Source organism: Rattus norvegicus, chromosome 3 (assembly GCF_036323735.1).
Source record: "Rattus norvegicus strain BN/NHsdMcwi chromosome 3, GRCr8, whole genome shotgun sequence".
Taxonomy (NCBI): domain Eukaryota; kingdom Metazoa; phylum Chordata; class Mammalia; order Rodentia; family Muridae; genus Rattus; species Rattus norvegicus.
The window spans coordinates 96129606-96151492 of NC_086021.1; the positions used below are offsets into that span (position 1 = coordinate 96129606).

At 35.7% G+C, this 21887-nt stretch overlaps 2 protein-coding genes across 2 annotated transcripts; both read right to left on the bottom strand.

Moving 5' to 3' along the window:
• Positions 1-902: 902 nt before the first annotated feature.
• Or4a77b (olfactory receptor family 4 subfamily A member 77B) lies at positions 903-1847 on the bottom strand. Its single transcript, NM_001000625.1, has one exon. It carries the CDS (start codon positions 1845-1847, stop codon positions 903-905), a length of 945 nt encoding a protein of 314 aa, NP_001000625.1.
• A 15231-nt stretch (positions 1848-17078) lies between these two features.
• Or4a78 (olfactory receptor family 4 subfamily A member 78) lies at positions 17079-18032 on the bottom strand. Its single transcript, NM_001000624.1, has one exon. The coding sequence runs from the start codon at positions 18030-18032 to the stop codon at positions 17079-17081; it is 954 nt and encodes a 317-aa protein (NP_001000624.1).
• Between the last annotated feature and the right edge of the window lie 3855 nt (positions 18033-21887).

Consider the following 21887-nt stretch of genomic DNA (forward strand, 5'->3'; position numbering starts at 1 on the left):
TTAAACTTCTATTGGTGTGATAAAATACCACAACCAGTGCAACTTGAGGAGAAAAGTGTCTAATTTATCTTACAGTTGTAGTCTATCTTAAAGGGAAGTCCAAGCAGGAACCAGGGGTATGAGACTAGAGTCAGTGACTGAAGCACAGACCATGCAGAACCCTTACTTAGTGGTTTGTTCCCTATTCCTTAATCATTTTTTTTTTAGTAAAACACTTGCCCAGAGATGCCGACAGTAGCCTAGGCCATCCAACACATACATAGTTTTAAACAAAACATATACATTGTAAATGTAAAGACATTTCTTCATAAAAGCTAAAAATATTTAAATTCTTATGTAATAAAGTTAAATCACAAGTATGTGTTCACCAAAATAAAAGGCAAAGATGGCACAAAACTCACAAACAAGAAATGCTGTAATATATGTATATATATATATATACATATATATATATATACAGTAGAAGAAAAATATCCTATCAATGAAATTATATTAGATGCAGATGCAATGGAAATTTGACAAAAACAGAAATATAGAGGACGAAAAAGTGGGATGCCCAATAAACATGAAGATATGATCACTTTCAGTAGCAATAGAAAAATCGAGAATATCAGTGAATACCAGGCTTTTATCTACTGAATTCACAAAAATACCAAACAGTTCCCAATGACAAGTGTTGGAATAAATGTAGAACACTGAAGTCAACTGACAAAATTTATTATTTTTTTTTCCATGTGGAGAGCTTTAATGAGAGAAGATGAGTAGAGGAAGGAAGTGGAGGGAAGTGGGGAAGGGTTGAGAGAAAGAAGAGCAAAGAGGGGAAGAGAAGAGAACAAAAAGAAAGCAAGAGAGAAGAGAGCCAAAATTTATCATTAAATGTGCCTTTACCATTATTACCATGTTCAGTGAGCAGAAATTTTTTTTATGTCTTTAGTGAACATTTTACCCCACAGCTTTGCCATACAATTTTTAATCTCCATATTTCTTAAGGTATATATCAAAGGGTTCAACATTGGAGTAAAAATTGTATAAAAGACAGTAATATATTTATCAATTGGAAAGTTAGACACAGGTCTAACATACATGAAAATACAAGGAACAAAAAAGAGGATGACCACCATGATGTGGGAGCTGCAGGTAGACAGGGCTTTGCGTCTCCCTTCCTGACTGTAGGTCTTAAGAGAGTTTAGAATGATTCCATAGGAGACAAGGAGGAGGATAAAGACCACTATAGACATTGCTCCATTATTTCCAATTACACTGAGTCCAAGGAAGTAGGTATCAGTACATGCAAGTCCTAACAATGGGTACATGTCACAAGCAAAATGGTCAATGACATTGGGTCCACAGAAAGGAAGTAAATACACAGAGATCACTTGAAGCAGAGCATGTGCAAATCCTCCAGCCCAGGACACCACCAACAAGAGAATGCAAACTTGCCGATTCATTATGGTCAAATAGTGCAGTGGCTTACAGATGGCCACATAGCGATCATAGGCCATCACCACCAAAATGAAGACCTCAGAACCACCAAATAAGTGCTCCACAAAAAGCTGAACTAGACAAGCTTTGACAGAGATGGCTTTCTTATCACAAAGTAAATCTGTAAGCAACTTGGGCAAGATGGCAGTAGAATAAACAGCATCCATGAGTGAGAGAAAGGCAAGGAAGAAGTACATTGGGGAGCCCAAGGAGGGGCTGGCAATCACTGTCCCCACAATGAGCAGGTTGCCCCCTATTGTCACAATGTAGATTAGTAAAAACATGACAAATAATACTTTTTGCCCAGCAGGATCCTGAGTGAGACCCAGGAGGATAAACTCAGTAACATTGTTAGTCTCTTCCATTTACTCTTCAATAAGGTTTGTTTCAGAGATTAAGAACTCAGAAGAACAGTACTTGACTTGAGTTGCGAACAAAACCTATATTTCCATTCTTCCAAAAAAAATGCAACTTCATCAGCATCTTCTACACTGGTGACACTCAACGTTGTTCAGTAATGATCTGTTTAGTTCCTCTTGAGGAATCTCCATAGTTCTGCTCTAATAATTTTTTGTATGTGTTAGGGTTTCTTTTAAAACCTCAACTTATTTAATATACAAAAGAACAGACAAAGGTATTCTTTTATTCATACATTTAAAACTGCTTATTTAAAACAAATTTCATCTTGGAACACATTTCCACAAAATGCGGGAGTATTACTCTTTTTAATAATCCTGCAAATTAATGATGTCAATGAATCATAAGACCATAAGCTAGTATAGACACACAGTGTTCAGTGTTAATATCTTAAAACAAAATGTCACAATCTGATCTGTGTATTACCTGAAACAACACTGGTCCTGCAACATCCTTCCAATGTTATTATATTGTAATTCTTATACATAGACCCTGTACATTCTGAAAGACTTCATTCTTTAAATATCTTTTATTTCGTCACAGACTGGTTTTGAACTGTATAACATAGCAGTATTTAGCCCAGTGCTGCCTGTATCAATTACTTTATCTGAGTTTGATTGCTGGGGTTCTCAGGAGCTGCAATCCTGTTCATTTCATCACTGTCTCCCACATTTATTAAAATGTGTAAATGAACCATAATTGCCCAAATCCTTTTATCTGGACTGAAATGATCCACAACTGTTCTCAACCACTGCACCAGTAGTGAAACTTTGCTTCTCAGAACTCATGTGATAAATGAGTGATAGGGGAGGAGAAATGGAAACTGAGAGAGTAATAGTGATGCTTCCTAGGTCCTGAGGGTTCAAATAGAAATTCAGAACCCAGATGTCCAAACATAGACTCTCAAAGAAAACTTCATAACTAGTGTGGGAAGGCATAGCTATGGATTATTTACCAAACATGTTAAAATAATCTCTATGCATATATTCATGCCTTTAATCAGAAATAAATGGAATACTATGACTGCTCTGAATAATGACTCTGGTTTTATTATTCATAATGTATCATGAAATAACTCAGACACATGAGAGAAAGAGAGAGAGAGGGAGGGAGAGAGAGAGAGGGGGGGGGAGGGAGAGAGAGACAGAGAGAGAGAGAGAGAGAGAGAGAGAGAGAGAGAGAGAGGCACAGTGGTAAATTCTGTGTTACCATTTCAGTATCATTTACTTACTTAATTACTGCAGGGACCATATTACAGGCATCTACAGTGTCACTATGCAGAATGGTATGTTTAGTTTTGAAGTTTTTTTGTTTGGTTTTGTTTTTCAAGCTCTGCTCAATACTTGTGACATTTAAATGAACCTTAGCTCTTAGCAATACTGTCATTTCACTTACAAGAAATCATGAGACTTTGTTAACAAGATTTATAAACATACTCCTGGGTAGAAAGAATACTCTGAGTGCTTTGTGATACACATTAAGACACAGGTGAGGCATATATTAGGAATTTTTATCTCATTAAGTTTAAGGGCCCATAAAAGCTACCTGTGAAGGAATATATTTCAACTTGAAACAAGAAAGGGACAATTTATCTACAGGGAATTAATAGTAGATAAAGGTCCACACAGTGTCTGCACTTGCTTCAGAGTGCAGCTGTGATGAACCTGCATGATTCAAGCACATATCTCTGCTTGTATTCTGATACAGATAATCGACAGTTGCCTATCTTGAATCTTTGGACTGATGAAAGCACACATGTAAAAGAACATAAACATAGAAGAGCATCCAGAGTTGTCACTTTCACACTTTCTTTTCTATGTTCTTTGTCACCTTTCATTCTTTGGTCAGCATTGGGTTACACCAGAACGAGTTTTCTAGAAGCCAATATAATTAAAACACAGCAAAGTGAGAAGAGAGTTCTTCAGTTGTATCATTTAAATTCATATAACTATTCCATAGATTATTAAAAATCAGATTTCATAAAGATTGAAGACTATGAATGCTTTCAATTTAAATTGTTATTATGTTCAGAAAAATAATAATTAAACCATTATTATAAAATTATAATTAATGACATAAGACTATCTTTTGCAAAAAGATAGTCACATAAGTCTGGATCAATTTTCAACCAAAAAGATGAATGAACCTGTCTTACATAGAGGAATATAAAGCAACCAGAAATGATTATATTAGATAAATTAACTTCATATCTGAAACACTAAGGTTGCATGTTTTTGCAACTTGTTGATCAAGAATTTTCATAGAAATATCAAATCATATATGTATTGATGTTATGAATATAAAATTGAAACCCTATGAATGAAAGAAGCAAATAAGAAGGAGGGGTGAAAGAAATATAAGTAAATGGCTATGGAGGAGATAGGCTCAAGGGGCTTCATAAACTCACTAAAGTTATCTTAGGAAAGCCAATAATATAAAATATTAATTAAAATAATGTACATAACAAAATAACAACTCCGAGTGACTGATGACAGATGAGGTACTTCCCTATGGATTTCTCCTTGCATACATACCATCATATTGAATGGTTTCAAATTACACCTAAAAGATCACATCCAATTGTAGAGCTTGATTGATATTTGCTCTCTTATATGCTAAGCACTTGCGTGATATGCAATTCTAGATCTCCTATTTTAAATATATCTAAAATTAAATATTTTTCTAAACACATCTATATAAAATGCCCAATAAAATAGTATAATAAAACAATTTGGTTTTTTAATACACAAAATTCATTTTATTTTTTACTAGGCAAAATATAAAGTAATTCAAATCAATCTATAGTAAAAATAACATGTATAATCTGATTTTGTAAGTGTATGTTTTTGTGTGTTTTTTAATATCCTTAATTTCATATTTTCTATGAGAATGCACATCTCTGATATATTAGTGGAGATTTATTTAATTAATGTGCTTTATTGCCTGCATCATATATGGATAATTATATACATATAATAGAACAGAATAGAATATATGTATGAATAGGATGTATATACATATATTTTCTAACTTTTATTCTGGAAAAAGAAAGCTCTTTTACTGTATTGACTGCAAATTCTCCATTTACTTGTGTACTTTTGAGAACACATGATTACGTACACCTCTTCAATAAACCCAGAAAGATTATCAAATGACTTTACACAGCACATTTTCATAAAACAATTTAGGACATTCTTTTTGAGAGGTATAAGTGTACTCAGGCGAATATCTAAAATCAAGAAACATTTAAATATTGTATCCATACTTACTGTAAAAGACAATTGGATAGTCCAATCTTCTGGGAAAATATCTTCAGACAAAAATTAAGAATCTGGCTTATACAAGTATGTAACAAGTTAATAGAATAAATGGAAATGAATTTGTTCAACTACATTATTTTCTGATGCAAAAAATCGACATGTAAATAATTAGAGAATTGTTTTTGCTTAAAGTAAATTGAAGTGAAGCGCTCAAAGGAGGCCTTGCATTAAGGAGATATGATAGCCTTTATCCTTCACAAATACAATAGTACCTAAATAATACAATCTTGAAATGCTGAGGATGAAGAATTATCATGAGTAAAAGAAGTTTCTTTCTTTAAGGATATTGAGGTAGAGTCTAAGCAAGGCCTGCTCCTTTCTGTATAGAAACATCTCCTTATATATAGAAGGTCCAGGAAAATTGAACCTTTCCACAAAATTTCATAATCAATGATAAACTGTTAGGAAAATATACATTAAAAACTAATGTTAAAATGAAAGCATACTCCAGCTTGGCAGTCTGAGTTTTCAAAGGTCTTTAGATCATTTAATTAAGAAAATACTTCTTGCATTTATATTAATTTGGGTGGGCACATCTATTTTAGTAGATAGACTAGTTAGAATGTTTGGAACAAATTCAAATGAAGCAATGCCTCTTCAACAGGCTTCTTCACCTTTGTAGTCCCTAGAGGTAAGAGCTCAGACCTTGCCAACAATGAATAGCTGACTCCCAAGATGATTTGAAAACCTATAATGGGAAAAGAACATTTGTAAAGTATAATGTGTAGGGACTGTGAGTTGCACATCATGATGCATTTACATGAGTCAGGTAAGGTTTGAATCATCCTGAAGCATGCAGCAGATTCAGTCTCAGTAGCTAAGAACACAACAGCAAAGTGCAGTGTCAGTCTCTCCAAAAAGCCCTGAGATGCAGAGGCTGAGAGCTGGGGCATCAGGATCTGTTGCACCTGATAATCAATTTTATAAGTTTTGGGAAAAAAAAGTTTTGATTATGGCTTGTCTCTGTTGACATGAAACCAAATGATCTTCATTCTTTTCATCAAATTCTTTAATTTCTAAACAATAATTTCTATTACAAAGAAACTGTTGCCCTAAAACACGCCATGCTAAAGGGCTTCATCCAGTATTCTTTTATTCAAGCTTGTCATCAGTCCAGTGAGCACATATCCTTCTCACATTGAGCTACATATTGGATCTTCTGTGTCACAAAGGCCTAGATATGGGCCACAACTGTTAGTTGATGGACCTAAACACTGGCACTTTAAATTTTATGCAACCAATAGATAAATCATAATATCAAATATCAAATATGTTATTTACAGGATAAAAAGAATGTCTATTTTTTGTGTCTTTAAAAATGTTAGTATTTTCTTCACAAACTAATACATATACAAAATATATTTTCATCATCCTCACACTGTTCCATAGCTCCAGCTAGTCTTTTTTTTTTTATTAACTTGAGTGTTTCTTATTTACATTTCGAGTGTTATTCCCTTTCCCGGTTTCCAGGCAAACATCCCCCTAATCCCTCCCCCTCCCCTTCTTTATGGGTGTTCCCCTCCCTATCCTCCCCCCATTGCCACCCTCTCCCCAACAATCACGTTCACTGGGGGTTCAGTCTTAGTAGGACCAAGGACTTCCCCTTCCACTGGTGATCTTACTAGAATATTCATTGCTACCTATGAGGTCAGAGTCCAGGGTCAGTCCATGTATAGTCCTTAGGTAGTGGCTTAGTCCCTGGAAGCTCTGGTTGCTCCAGCTAGTCTTAAGACCCTACCACCACATGTCCTTCTAAAATTCATGATTCATTTTTTTTACTGATTTACTTATTTATTCATTCATTCTTTATTCAGTTTTACAATCTACTGAGTTCAAGTAGACTATCTACATCAGCATTGATATAGGGCCATTCACAAGCATTTCTAACCCACTAGGAGCCAAATACTGAAGAAAAGTTCTCTCACGCAGAAACTATCCAGAAACTATCAACTGTCATTAGAACCATAGCTAGGGATAGCACCACTGAGGTCATCCCCCACAATAGGAATGCTAAACGGCCTCATCTTCTGTAAGCAAACCCAGGTGCTGGTGCTCTACATCCATGAATACAGTGACCTTGTCATGTTGAGAAGATAGTGTTTTACAACCGTCTTTTCAAATCTCTGAGTTTTACACTCTTTCTACCGTGAAAGATTCCAATTCCTAATTTTTTTCTCTTATTTGTGGCAGGAATTGGTGGAATCAAGAAAAAGTCATTAGTACTTTCTCAACTATTTGAGAGAACATCACAGAAGTATATTTGCTATTTGTCCTAATAGTTACATGATTTCTACAAATGTATGATGCAACACTGTTATAACCTAATTAAAATAGCAAAACTGAAAAATAGAAGTTATGAAAAGATTTCAATTAATTACTGAGTTTTGAAGCATATTATTTAGTAAGTCTTCTCCGTATGTGGTAGCTATTAATTCTAAATCACGGGCAGTTTGCAATTCTGTGAATTGCATTCTTTCATGACCAGAAGACACTCAATCCTTCCAGTCCTGCATTAACTTGGTTTTTGTAATCTCTCCAGCTTGCTTATGCATAATGTTGACCCCTGGACCTTGAAAGTGAATATATCACTAAATTCATCACTGTAAAATTTATTAGTCAAATAAATATATATGGAAGTTGTTATTCATACAAATAGTCTGTCCAATACACTATTTCCAATTCCCCATTCCATTTGCTTTGAATAATGCTTTCATAAATGTCTTTTTAATGATTACTTTATATATTTACATTTCAAATCTTGTCACTCCAAATCTGGAACGCCTTTTTCCCTCCCTCTCCCCTCTCCAACCCAGGAGCCTCCATCCAATTGCCACAAGTGACTATATTGTTTCTTCTTATAAGTGCAATATACAGCAAAGCAGTAGCCAACATCAAACTAAATGGAGAGAAACATGAAACAATCCCACTAAAATCAGGGACTAGACAATGCTGGCCACTCTCTCCCTACCTAATCAATATAGCACTTGAAGTACTAGCCAGAGCAATCAGAAAACAAAAGAAGGTCAAAGGGATACAAATTGGAAAGGAGGAAGTCAAAATATCACACTATATGCAAATAATATGATAGTATATTTAAGTGACCCCAAAAGTTCCCCAAGAGAACTCCTCAGCCTGATAAACAACATTAGCAAAGTGGCTGGATATAAAATTAACTCAAACAACTCAGTAGCCTTCCTGTATTCAAAAAATAATCAGGCTGAAAAAAATTAGGGAAACTTCACATAGCCACAAATAAAATAAGTTACCTAGGTGTGACTCTAACCAAGCAAGTGAAAGATCTGTATGACAAGAACTTCAAGTCTATGAAGATAGAAATTGAAAATTTCAGAAGATGGAAAGATTTCCCATGCTCATGAATTGGCAGGATTAATATTGTGAAAATTGCTGTCTTGCAAAAAGCAATCTACAGATTCAATGTAATAGCCATCACAATTCCAACTCAATTCTTCATAGAGTTAAAAAGAGCAATTTGCAAATTCATTTGTAATAGTAAGAAACCAGGATAGTGAAAACTATCTTCAACAATAAAAGAAATTCTGGGGGAATCATCATCCCTCCCCTCAAGATGTATTACAGAGAAATACTGATGAAAAAAACTATATGCTATTGGAACAGAGACAGGCAGGTAGATCAATGGAATAGAATTGAACACTCAGAAATTAACCCACACACCAATGTCACTTGATATTTGAAAGAGGAGCTAAAAGAATCCAGGGGAAAAAGATAGCATGTTCAACAAATGGTGCTGATTCAATAGGCGGTAAGCATGTAAAAGAATGCAAATCAGTCCATTCTTTTCACCCTGTACAAAGCTCAAGTCCAAGTGAATCAAGGACCTCCACATAAAACCAAATACACTTCATATAATTGCAAAGATTCTGTAAGGCAAAGGACACTGTCATTAGGAAAAAACTGCAACCAACAGATTGGGAAAAGATCTTTATCAATCCTACATCCAATAGAGGGTTAATATTCAATATATAAAAAGAACACAAGAATGTAGACTCCAGAGAATCAAATAACCCTATTAAAAATGGAGTACAGAGGTAAATAAAGAATTCTCATCTGAGGAATGCTGAAAAGCTGAGAAGCACCTAAAGAAATGCTCAACATCCTTACTCATCGTGAAAAAAAACAACCCTGAGACGCCATCTTACAGCAGTCAGAATGGCTAAGATAAAAACTCAGGTGCCAAGAGATGCCAGAGAGGATGTGGAGAAAGAAGAACACTCCTCCGTTATTGGTGAGATTGCAAGCTGGTACAACCACTCTGGAAATCAGTCTGGTGGTTGCTCAAAAAATTGAAGAGAGTACTGCCTGAGGACCCAGCTATACCACTCCTGGGCATATACCCAAAAGTTGCTCCAACATATAGCAAGGACACATGCTCCACTATGTTCATAGCAGCCTTATTCATAATAGCCAGAAGCTGGAAAGAACCCAAATGTCATTCAACAGAGGATCAACAGAGGAATGAATACAGAAAATTGGTAATCTACACCACACAATTGAATATGACTCGGTTATTAAAAACAACGACATCATGATATTCTTAGGCAAATTGAAGAAACTAGAAAATATCGTAGGCAAATGGTCGGAACTGGAAAATATCATCCTGAGTGAGGTAACCCAGTCACAGAAAAACACACATGGTATGCACTCATTGATAAGTGGCTATTAGCCCAAATGCTTGAATTACCCTAGATGCCTAGAACAAATGAAACTCAAGACGGATGATCAAAATGTGAATGCTTCACTCCTTCTTTAAAAGGGGAACAAGAATACCCTTGGCAGGGAATAGAGAGGCAAAGATTAAAACAGAGACAGAAGGAACACCCATTCAGAGCCTGCCCCACATGTGGCCCATACATATACAGCCATCCAATTAGACAAGATGGATGAAGCAAAGAAGTGCAGGCCGACAGGAGCTGGATGTAGATCTCTCCCGAGAGACACAGCCAGAATACAGCAAACACAGAGGCGTATGCCAGCAGCAAACCACTGAATTGAGAATAGGACCCCCGTTGAAGGAATCAGAGAAAGAACTGGAAGAGCTTGAAGGGGCTCGAGACCCCATATGTACAACAATGCCAAGCAACCAGAGCTTCCAGGGACTAAGCCACTACCTAAAGACTATACATGGACTGACCCTGGACTCTGACCTCATAGGTAGCAATGAATATCCTAGTAAGAGCACCAGTGGAAGGGTCCTGCTAAGACTGAACCCCCAGTGAACTAGATTGTTGGGGGGAGGGAGGCAAGGGGGGAGGATGGGGAGGGGAACACCCATAAAGAAGGGGAGGGGGAGGGGGATGTTTGCCCGGAAACCAGGAAAGGGAATAACACTCAAAATGTATATAAGAAATACTCAAGTTAATAAAAAAAAAAAGAAAAAGAAAATATCCTGAGTGAGGTAACCCAATCTCTCTCTCTCTCTCTCTCTCTCTCTCTCTCTCTCTCTCTCTCTCTCTCTCTCTCACACACACACACACACACACACACACACACACACACACACACAGAGCACATGGTATGCATTCTCTCATAAGTAAGTATTAGCCCAAAACCGCAAATTACCCAAGATACAATCCATAGACCACATGAAGCTCAAGAAGGAGAACCAAAGTGCAGATGCGTCAGTTCTTCTTTGAATGGGGAACAAAAATATTCAGAGGAGATACTGAGCCAAAGTTTGGAGCAGAGACTAAATGAATGGTCATTCAGAGCCTGCCCCACCTAGGGATTCAGCCCATAACCATACAGCCACCAAACCCAGACAATATTGCTGATGCCAAGAAGTGCATGCTGACAGGAGCCTGATATAGTTCTCCCCCGAGAGGCTCTGCCAGAGCAAGACAAATACATGAGGGAATGTTTGCAGCCAACAATTTAACTGAGTACAGGGTCTCCATTGAAAAAGTGAGAGAAAGGATTGAAGGAGCCGAAGGGGTTTGTAACCCCATAAGAACAACAATACTAACCAACAAGAGCTCCCAGGAACTAAACCACTATCCCAAGAGTATACATGAACAGACCCATGGCCCCAGCTGCATATGTAGAAGAGGATGGCCTTGATGGGCACCAATGGGAGGAGGAGTCCCTGGTCCTACCAGGGCTGGACCTCTCATTGTAGGGAAATGTCAAGGCAGTGAGACAGGAAGGGTTAGGTTGATGGGTGGGGGAATACCCTCATAGAACATCGGTGAGACGGTTGGAATAGGGTGCTTATGGACAGGAAACTGGGAAAAGTGATAACATTTGAAATGTAAATAAAAATATCCAAGAAAAAATAGTTAAAAAATAACTATTATTTTTAGGGTCTCTCCCTACTTATTCAATATGGTTCTCAAAGTCCTAGCCAGAGTAATCAGACAACAAACGATCAAAGGGTTCCGGATTGGCAAAGAAGAAGTTAAAGTATCACTATTTGCAGATGATATGATAGTATATTTAAGTGATCCCAAAAGTTCCACCAGAGAACTACTAAAGCTGATAAACAACTTCAGCAAAGTGGCTGGGTATAAAATTAACTCAAATAAATCAGTAGCCTTCCTCTACACAAAAGAGAAACAAGCCGAGAAAGAAATTAGGGAAACGACACCTTTCATAATAGTCCCAAATAATAAAAATACCTCGGTATGACTTTATCCAAGCCAGTAAAAGATCTGTACAATAAGAACTTCAAGCCTCTGAAGAAAGAAATTGAAGAAGACCTCAGAAGATGGAAAGATCTTCAATGCTCATGGATTGGCAGGATTAATATAGTAAAAATGGCCATTTTACCAAAAGCAATCTACAGATTCAATGCAATCCCCATTAAAATACCAATCCAATTCTTCAAAGAATTAGACAGAACAATTTGCAAATTCATCTGGAATAACAAAAATCCCAGGATAGCTAATACTATCCTCAACAATAAAAGGACTTCAGGGGGAATCACTATCCCTGAACTCAAGCAGTATTACCGAGAAATAGTGGTAAATACAGCATGGTATTGGTACAGAGACAGACAGATAGACCAATGGAATAGAATTGAAGACCCAGAAATGAACCCACACACTTGATTTTTGACAAAGAAGCCAAAACCATCCAATGGAAAAAAGATAGCATTTTCAGCAAATGGTGCTGGTTCAACTGGAGGTCAACATGTAGAAGAATGCAGATCGATCCATGCTTATCACCCTGTACAAAGCTTAAGTCCAAGTGGATCAAGGACCTCCACATCAAACCAGATACAAAAAAGTGGGGAAGAATCTCGAACACACAGGCACTGGAGAAAATTTCCTGAAAAAAACAAATAAAAAAAAAACAAAAACAAAAAGACAAACAAAAAAAAACAAAAACAAAAACAAAACAAAAAAAAACACCAATGCCTTATGCTCTAAGATCAAGCATCAACAAATGGGATCAAATAAAACTACAAAGCTTCAGTAAGGCAAAGGACACTGTTGTTAGGACAAAACAGCAACCAACAGATTGGGAAAAGATCTTTACCAATCCTACAACAGATAGAGGCCTTATATCCAAAATATACAAAGAACTCAAGAAGTTAGACTGCAGGGAGACAAATAGGGTTTAGAGCTAAACAAAGAATTCACAGCTGAGGAATGCCTAATGGCTGAGAAGCACCCAAAGAAATTTTCAACATCTTTAGTCATAAGGGAAATGCAAATCAAAACAACCCTGAGATTACACCTCACACCAGTGAGAATGGCTAAGATCAAAAACTCTGGCAACAGTAGATGCTGGCAAGGATGTGGAGAAAGAGGAACACTCCTCCATTGTTGGTGGGATTGCAGACTCATACAACCATTCTGGAAATCAGTCTGGAGGTTCCTCAGAAAATGGAATATTGCACTACCTGAGGACCTAGCTATACCTCTCTTGGGCATGTACACAAAACATATAACAAAGACACATGGTCCACTATGTTCATAGCAGCCTTATTTATAATAGCCAGAAGCTGGAAAGAACCCAGATGCCCTTCAACACAGGAATGGATACAGAAAATGTGGTACATCTACACAACGGAATCATTTTGGTACTACTGGTATCAAAAAGAATGACTGTATGAAATTCATAGGCAAATGGATGGAGCTGGAAAATATCATCCTGAGTGAGGTAACCCAATTACAGAAAAACACACATGGTATGCACTTATGGAGAAGTGGATATTAGCACAAATGCTCAAATTACCTTAGGTGAACAGAACACATGAAACTCAAGAAGGATAACCAAAATGCGGATGCTTCACTCGTTATTTAAAAGGGGAACAAGAATAGCTTGGGAGGGTTATAGGCAGGCCCCTCCCCGATATGGGTGTTCCCCCCATACATCCCCCTTACTGACTGCCCCATATTCCCCTGCACAGGGGTCCAACCTTGGCAGGACCAAGGGCTTCCCCTTCCCCCTGGTGCCCCAACAAGGCTATTCTACATATGCAGTTGGAGCCCTGTGTCAGTCCATGTATAGTGTTTCGATAGTGGTTTCGTCCCTGAAAGCTCTGGTTGGTGGCTATTGTTGTTCTTATAGGGTTTCAAGCTCCTTCAAATCCATCCCTAATTTCTTTTTCAACCTGTTTGTCCTTTGTGTAGTGGAGGGCCACTAGTTTTTTTGAATTAATTTTATATTCAGCCAATTTGCTGAAGTCGTTTATCAGGTGTAGGCATTCTCTGGTAGAATTTTTGACGTGGCATATCATCTACAAATAGTGATACCATGACTTCTTCCTTTCTAAGTTGTATCCCCTTGACTTCCTTTTGTTTTCAAATTGCTCTAGGTAAAACATTGAGTATTATGTTGAATTGATAGGAAGAGACTGGACAGCCTTGTCTTCTCCCTGATTTTGTGGGGTTGCTTCAAGTTCCTCTCCATTGTATGTAATGTTGGTTGTTGCTTTGTTGCATATTGCTTTTATTATGTTTAAATAGGGGCTTGAACTCCTGATATTTCCAAGACTTTTAACATGATGGGTTATTGTATTTTGTCAAAGGCTTTTTCAGCATCTACTGAGATGATCATGTGATTTTTTTCTTTGAGTTTGTTTATACAGTAGATTACATTGAAGGAGATCCAAATATTGAGCCAAGCATGCGTCCCTGGGATGAAGACTGGCTGATCATAGTGATGAGTTCATTATGGTTTTGATGTCTTCTTGGATTTGGTTTATAAGATTTTATTGAGTATTTTTGCATAAATATTCATAAGCCAATTTGGTCTGAAGTTCTCTGTCTTTGTCATATCTTTTGTGGTTTAGGTATCAGAGTAACTGTGGCTTCATAGGACTAATAACATAGCATTGTTTCTGTTTCTATTCTGTGGAATACTTTGAGAAGTATTGGGTTTGGGTCTTCTCTGAAGGTCTGATAGAATTATGCACTAAAACCACCTGACCCTGGGCTTTTTCTTTGATTGGGACATGTTTAATGACTATGTCTATTTCTTTAGTGGTTATGGGAATGTTTAGATAATTTATCATATCCTGATTTAACTTTTGTACCTTGTATCTGTCTATAAACTCATCCATCTCATCTAGATTTTCTAGTTTTGCTGAGTATACACTTTTGTAGTACGATCTGATGATTTTTTTAATTTCCTCAGTTTCTGTTGGTATACCTCCCTTTTCATATCTGATTTTGTTAATTTGGATACTATCTCTTTACCCTTTAGTTAGTTTGGCTAAGGGTTTATCTGTTTTGTTGATTTTTCTCAATAAACCACTGCTTGGTTTTGTTTATTCTTTGTATTGTTTTCTTTGTTCCTAATTGGTTGAAATCTAGCACTTGGTTATTTTCTGCAATCTCCTCTACCTGGGAATGTATGCTTCCTTTTTGTTCCAGAGTTTTGAGTTATGCTCCTAAGTTGCTAATATAACATCTCTCCAATTTCTCTATGAAGGTACGTTTATTTCCACATCATAATGTTTACTTTTCAGTTTAAATTAACACATCACAGGAATATGTAGATACATTATATGATGAATATTGGTGAAAATAAAAATAATTATTTCATGCTTGAATTACCCTAGATGCCTAGAACAAATGAAACTCAAGACGGATGATCAAAATGAGAATGCTTCACTCCTTCTTTAAAAGGGGAACAAGAATACCCTTGGCAGGGAATAGAGAGGCAAAGATTAAAACAGAGACAGAAGGAACACCCATTCAGAGCCTGCCCCACATGTGGCCCATACTATACAGCCATCCAATTAGACAAGATGGATGAAGCAAAGAAGTGCAGGCCGACAGGAGCCGGATATAGATCGCTCCTGAGAGACACAGCCAGAATACAGCAAACACAGAGGCGAATGCCAGCAGCAAACCACTGAACTGAGAATAGGACCCCCGTTGAAGGAATCAGAGAAAGAACTGGAAGAGCTTGAAGGGGCTCGAGACCCCTTATGAACAACAATGCCAAGCAACCAGAGCTTGCAGGAACTAAGCCACTACCTAAAGACTATACATGGACTGACCCTGGACTCTGACCTCATGGGTAGCAATGAATATACTAGTAAGAGCACCAGTGGAAGGGGAAGCCCTGGGTCCTGCTAAGACTGAACCCCCAGTGAACTAGATTGTTGGGGGGAGGGCGGCAATGGGGGGAGGATGGGGAGGGGAACACCCATAAGGAAGGGGAGGGAGGAGGGGGATGTTTGCCCGGAAACCTGAAAAGGGAATAACACTCGAAATGTATATAAGAAATACTCAAGTTAATAAAAAAAAGAAAATAAAGATTAAAAAATTATTTCAGATGGCATCTATTTCATGTAATAATTCAAGGAATTAACTGAAATTCCTCCATTTTATATAAACATTTTTGATTAAGTATCAAAATTCATGGTTTACCTTCATTGATATTTGTCACAATCATCAGAAATTCTAAGATAGTAAGCACACATTGAAGTAAAATAACACAAATTAAAAATAATCTTAAAGGAAAATGTGAAACGTCTAATTGATGAAAAAACTGAGACCAAAAGTAGTGAAGAATTCTAGCACATACAGAAAGATAACTCTCCTCTTACCAAAAGAAAGATTTAATGGGATAAAGATATCCGCTCTCCTCTAAACTGCCTACATATTCAACACTCTATCAGCAAAAACTACTACTATTTGGAAATACTGGCTAAATAAAATTATTAAATATTTTGTTGCTTATCAAAGACTATTTCATTGGCATCTAATAATAAAGTATTAATTAGGAAACAAGGTTAATTCACCAAATTAAATGACTCAGAAAGATATACATAACCTGAGTATAAAACATAAAGAACGTGCTATGTCATCACACAGTGAAATATTTTGGGGGCCACCAAAAAGGACAGTTATTAAAATAATTAAAAAATATACCTCAGTTTACAAGGAATAGCAAGAAGATCATACTTTTCTCAACACAAAGAAATAAAAAATATAAGAGAAAACAAAATGAAAATTACGTGATTACCACTCTATAATGTTTTCAGATTTCAAAACAACAGACGTACAACACAGATTATGAGTATCTTAATAAAACCATTAAAACATTTAAAGAGAAGTATTTCAAGCTAAAGTTTAATTAAATAAGAATATTTATTGGACAAAATACATGAAAATTTTTCAGAAAATGTTTATTGAAAAATGAAAAAATTTGATATCAAATTCATCAAAAATGGTTAAACAAGTAGCTAATGAATAAATGATACTATGCACAACTATACTAATTATTATAAATTTTATAACAAATAACTATATTTAACAATTACATTCGCGATACCGGAAATTTCAGAGAATCAAGTGGTAGCATGAATATTACAGCACAAACTCACACCACAATGGTTTATTTGGGATTGATGCCTAGTGCTTAATAATGTAAGCAGCAAAGAAGCCTTACTCTATTTGGACTTAATATTTTCTGCAGGAGCTTTTCCATAGAATTTTTCATCTCTGAATTTCTCAAAGTATATATTAAAGGATTCAACATGGGGGTGACAACAGTATAAATTACAGTGATGGATTTGTCAATAGGAAAACTAGAAACAGGTCTAACGTACATGAAAATACAGGGAACAAAAAAGAGAAAAACCACAGTGATATGAGAGCTGCAGGTGGACAGAGCTTTGCGCCTCCCTTCCTGACTGTGATTCTGGAGAGATCTAAGAATTATTCCATAGGAAAATAAAAGGAGACTAAAGATGACTATACACATGGCCCCATTATTGCCAATGACAGAAAGTCCAATGAAGTAGGTGTCAGTACATGCAAGTAGCAAGAGTGGGTATATGTCACACCCAAAGTGGTCAATGATATTGGGACCACAGAAAGGAAGATTATATACAGCAAGAACTTGAAACAAAGCATGTGCAAAACCTCCTGCCCAGGCCATCACCAAGAAGAGAATACATACCCGTCGATTCATGATGGTCAAATAATGTAGTGGCTTACAGATGGCCACATAGCGATCATAGGCCATTGCCACCAGAATAACAATGTCAACCCCGCCAAATAAATGCTCTATAAAGAGCTGGCTTATGCAAGCTCTGAAGGAGATGGTCTTTTTCTCACGGAGCAAGTCTACAATCAACTTGGGTGAGATGGCAGTAGAATAAACAGCATCCATGAGTGACAGAGAGGCAAGGAAGAAGTACATCGGGGAGCCTAAGGAGGGGCTGACAATCACTGTCCCTACAATGAGCAGGTTCCCCACCATTGTTGCAATGTACATCAGTGAAAACATAACAAATAAAGCTTTTTGCCCAGCAGGATCCTGAGTGAAGCCCAGCAGGACAAATTCTGTGACATTGTTGCTCTGGCCCATTTATTTTTCTATCAGACTTGTTTCAAACAAAGAGCTCAGGAGAATCAAACTTCCCATGATCTATTAACAAGACCACGATTCCATCCTGTCATGGGACATATAGTGTCTTTATAGTAGTTAACCAATATTAGTATTTAATAAACATATATTGAACTTCATCTTGTAACAAGCTCCACTTGTTTTCTGTTTATAAGTCTCTCAATGCTAAGGTTATAAAAGTAACAGTGAATCTCTAGAGAGAAATTCAGATAGAGATATCTCTGTCACCCATAAAAGGTTATTTAAAACACATTATTCTTCATATACCAAATGAATATAGAAATGTTTTTCCTAGAGGACTTGATAAAGAGTTGTACTATTACACCCTGAGTTTATCCACCAAAGAAGAGCAACTTTTCTAGCCATTATTATCTGTGAAGAATATTTTAAAATTTAAGCTTGGATGGTATTCACATTAGCACTGATCTAAGAGGATCCATATTAGTGTTATTATATTGAACTATTTGACATAGATACTTCACCTTACAAGATAAATTTAGTCATCATATATCACTTGATCTAAAAAGTTTCAGGAGATTATTAAGTGTATCAAATATCTCTAATATTATTCAGGCATCATGGCTTATACCAATGACTTTCTTTATATTTTAGTTTCATTTGTTGCTTGATTATACTGATTAGTAACATAATCATATCCACCATCAGGATTTTTAAAGTATTTTTACTAAGCCTGAACGAATCCATGGCTCTTAACAAGTACTGCATCATGAGACATCACATATTTTTCCAGAATTTTCTGGAATAACCAGGCATACAGATGGAGGAAAAAATAAACAGAAAAGAGAGAATTAATGGTAAGACAAAATGCTTTTTAATATTAAAATTAAAATACCACTTAATTTTTTCTTAATTAATTTAAGAATTTAGAAAAAGAACGCTGAGAGTCCTCACATAGGAAACTCATTGTCCAGAACACCAAAGCAGAACACTCAAAGAAAATGCAAAACGAGTTTATTGAAGGCATAGGCTGGATTAATTTTCTAAACATTATTAGGAATATATCTCTCTTTCTATTCTGAAACACCAGGGGATTAGACCATATTTCAGAATCTTTCCCAGTCTCAAAATCTCTCATGATCTATACACCATTATTTCTGACCTCTTCCATTTCTCTTTTGCTGTACTTTCTTTTTTCCTTATTTTTGCTTAAGATTTCCAAGTTTATAACTGCTTCCTAAATGATGCTAATAATGTAAAATGATTTTTACTAACTACTATGATCAGATAATAACCCTAATTTTATTGTACATGGTGTAGCAAGCAAGAGTCTGAGAAATACTTAGACAGAACATTGACCATGATAGAGCCATGGACCATGACGTCAGACATCTGGTTACAGCATAAGGTACAGTCGGTTAGTATCATCCTTATCTTGACCATATTTATGTTTCCCTCTGCCTCTGATTCATGATATGTACCACAGTGACTTCCATTTTATCTCTCTCCTACAGTGGTAGGTGGGTGTTCTTATTTTTCTAGGGAGTGCCTAAAGCACATCTCAGCACCTCACACATCTCAGTGCTGGCTATGATGCATATTGCCAGATATTTCATTGTGAGCATCAGTTGAGAAAAAGTCATGAGCATTTCTGTCCACTTAGTAGGTATGTAGAAGTCATCTGGATTTTTAAAGAAGAGTAAATGTGAGCCTCATGAACTGCTTCCTGGATTTCAATTAAAATCATATTAAATCTTAAGATTTAAAATCTTAATGATTAAAATTTTAATCATTTGTTTTATTATATGGAATAATTCACTCATTATACACATATAAAATATTATCAATACTCACTTTGAAGAAACGTACTTGGACAACATCAGGCAAGATAATTCCATTTGCATGGACTTGGTATCAGAGAAAGATAGGTGCAGAGTCAGAACTTCTTTGGAAGCAGTTGGAATGCATCTTATAAACGTCTCAGTCATGTCTCTACTTCTGAGTCAGAACATCATCGCTGCCATTTGTCAAGTTCCCAAGTGTTATAGGCATACCTGTTACAGATCATAGAGACATCACATAGCATTCCCAATTCTATCTTCAATATTTTACCTTCTACATAGTTTAGTTGATCTCAGAGTTGAAGAGCATTGGTTTTAAACAGGCCAAATCTTGTAGTGACTAGCATAATTATTTACATAATATAAAAAACTGGAGTACATAAGCTATACTATACTATACTTATATATAATATAAATTATCAAAAATTGATTATACAAATACAGAAGAATAATATGTATACTTTCATTTTAAAATACTGTCATCACACTTCTAGGAAAATAATAGTTTACTATTATTATTATTATTATTATTATTAAAATATAATAGTTACTAAGATCATTTCATTTCTGAAACATACACATATATTTTTAAAAAGTTCTTTGTTTAACAATGAACTTTATCAACCATAAAGAGGAATGACATTATATCACTTGCCAAACACAGATACAACTGTAAAAGAAAACCAAATAGTCAATTTAACTCACTATTACAAGGAAAATGAGTACATTGTCTCTCCTTTGTGAGTTTTAGACTTTCAACATAAATATAAAATCATGAATTCATGGAAGACATAAGAGTGGGAGGAAAATTATTGATTGAAACAAAAGCTGCTTCAAGGAATAAAAGAGGTGAAGAAGAGAATAGTAGGAATACAGAGGAGGATGTTTACTCCAATTACAGCATATGCTTTCATCAAAATATTTTATGTAATCCAATAAAATAAAGATGTTTAATGACCTAAAGAGTACTACATGATAACCAGCTATCTTATCTCTGTGGCACGTGAAGCATTCCTTTATTGTTTTCTCTATTTATAAATACTAACCTATTCTTTGGACAATTTTAAGATATACACATAAAATACAGCATCAAGCAATTGACATATAACAGCCATTTGTCCTTATCTACCAAAATATTATTTAATGATACAAAATTTTTATTTTTCCAATTTTAACATATTTACAGTGATTATGTGTCTATATAAACAAAGCATATAAAACAAAATGTCTCATAAGATGAAAATCATAAATTATTAACATTATAATATTTAAAATGTTTCACTTGCTTTCTAGACAAATGGAACATATTCTTCCCCCAAAGAAATAAGTATGAAATGCTAATATCAAATATACTTTTTATTTGTGATGAATTTTGTGTAGTGTTTTACTTTCCAAATTCAGATAGTTCCTGTGAGAGTATGACTTAAAATACCAGCTGTTTTTTAGCCTATCTTTACCTAACTTGGTTTGTGGTTCCATGAACTCACAACACCAACATGCTTCTTATTTTTAGTTGAGAAAAATTGAATGTTCTTTTTATTTCCTCTATCTATTTGCCTCCATTGCACAGGTGATGGAGTATGACCATCAATAGTTGAAGAAAGATCACCAAGAGATTGCAGAAACACAATTCTACAAAGTTCTACATTACCTCATTTTGTCACCGTGATGGAAAAACATCCAAGTTAAAAATTAAATGCAAAATATATGAATTTAGTTTCAGCATTTCCCATGAAAAGTAAGTAGATAGTCACCATATTCCTCATAAAAATACAAAGATGTATTATAAAACTCCACCTAGTAATTAGAAATTGTCAACCCTCTTTATATAGTCATATTTAAATAAAATGTACAATACTAAAATTAATTATATGAACTTTATCTTCTGAGAAAGCCGAATTAAAGGCATAAAAATGGTCTTGACTTTAATGAGTTATAGCAACATCCATGTGGCTCATAAATATGTCAGGTACTCAATAAGACAAATCAATAGTTTAAATTCTGGCTACAATCAGAA

Excerpts from the sequence above, each read along its gene's own strand:
- Or4a77b (NM_001000625.1), bottom strand. The coding sequence starts at position 1,847 with ATGGAAGAGACTAACAATGTTACTGAGTTTATCCTCCTGGGTCTCACT.
- Or4a78 (NM_001000624.1), bottom strand. The coding sequence starts at position 18,032 with ATGGGCCAGAGCAACAATGTCACAGAATTTGTCCTGCTGGGCTTCACT.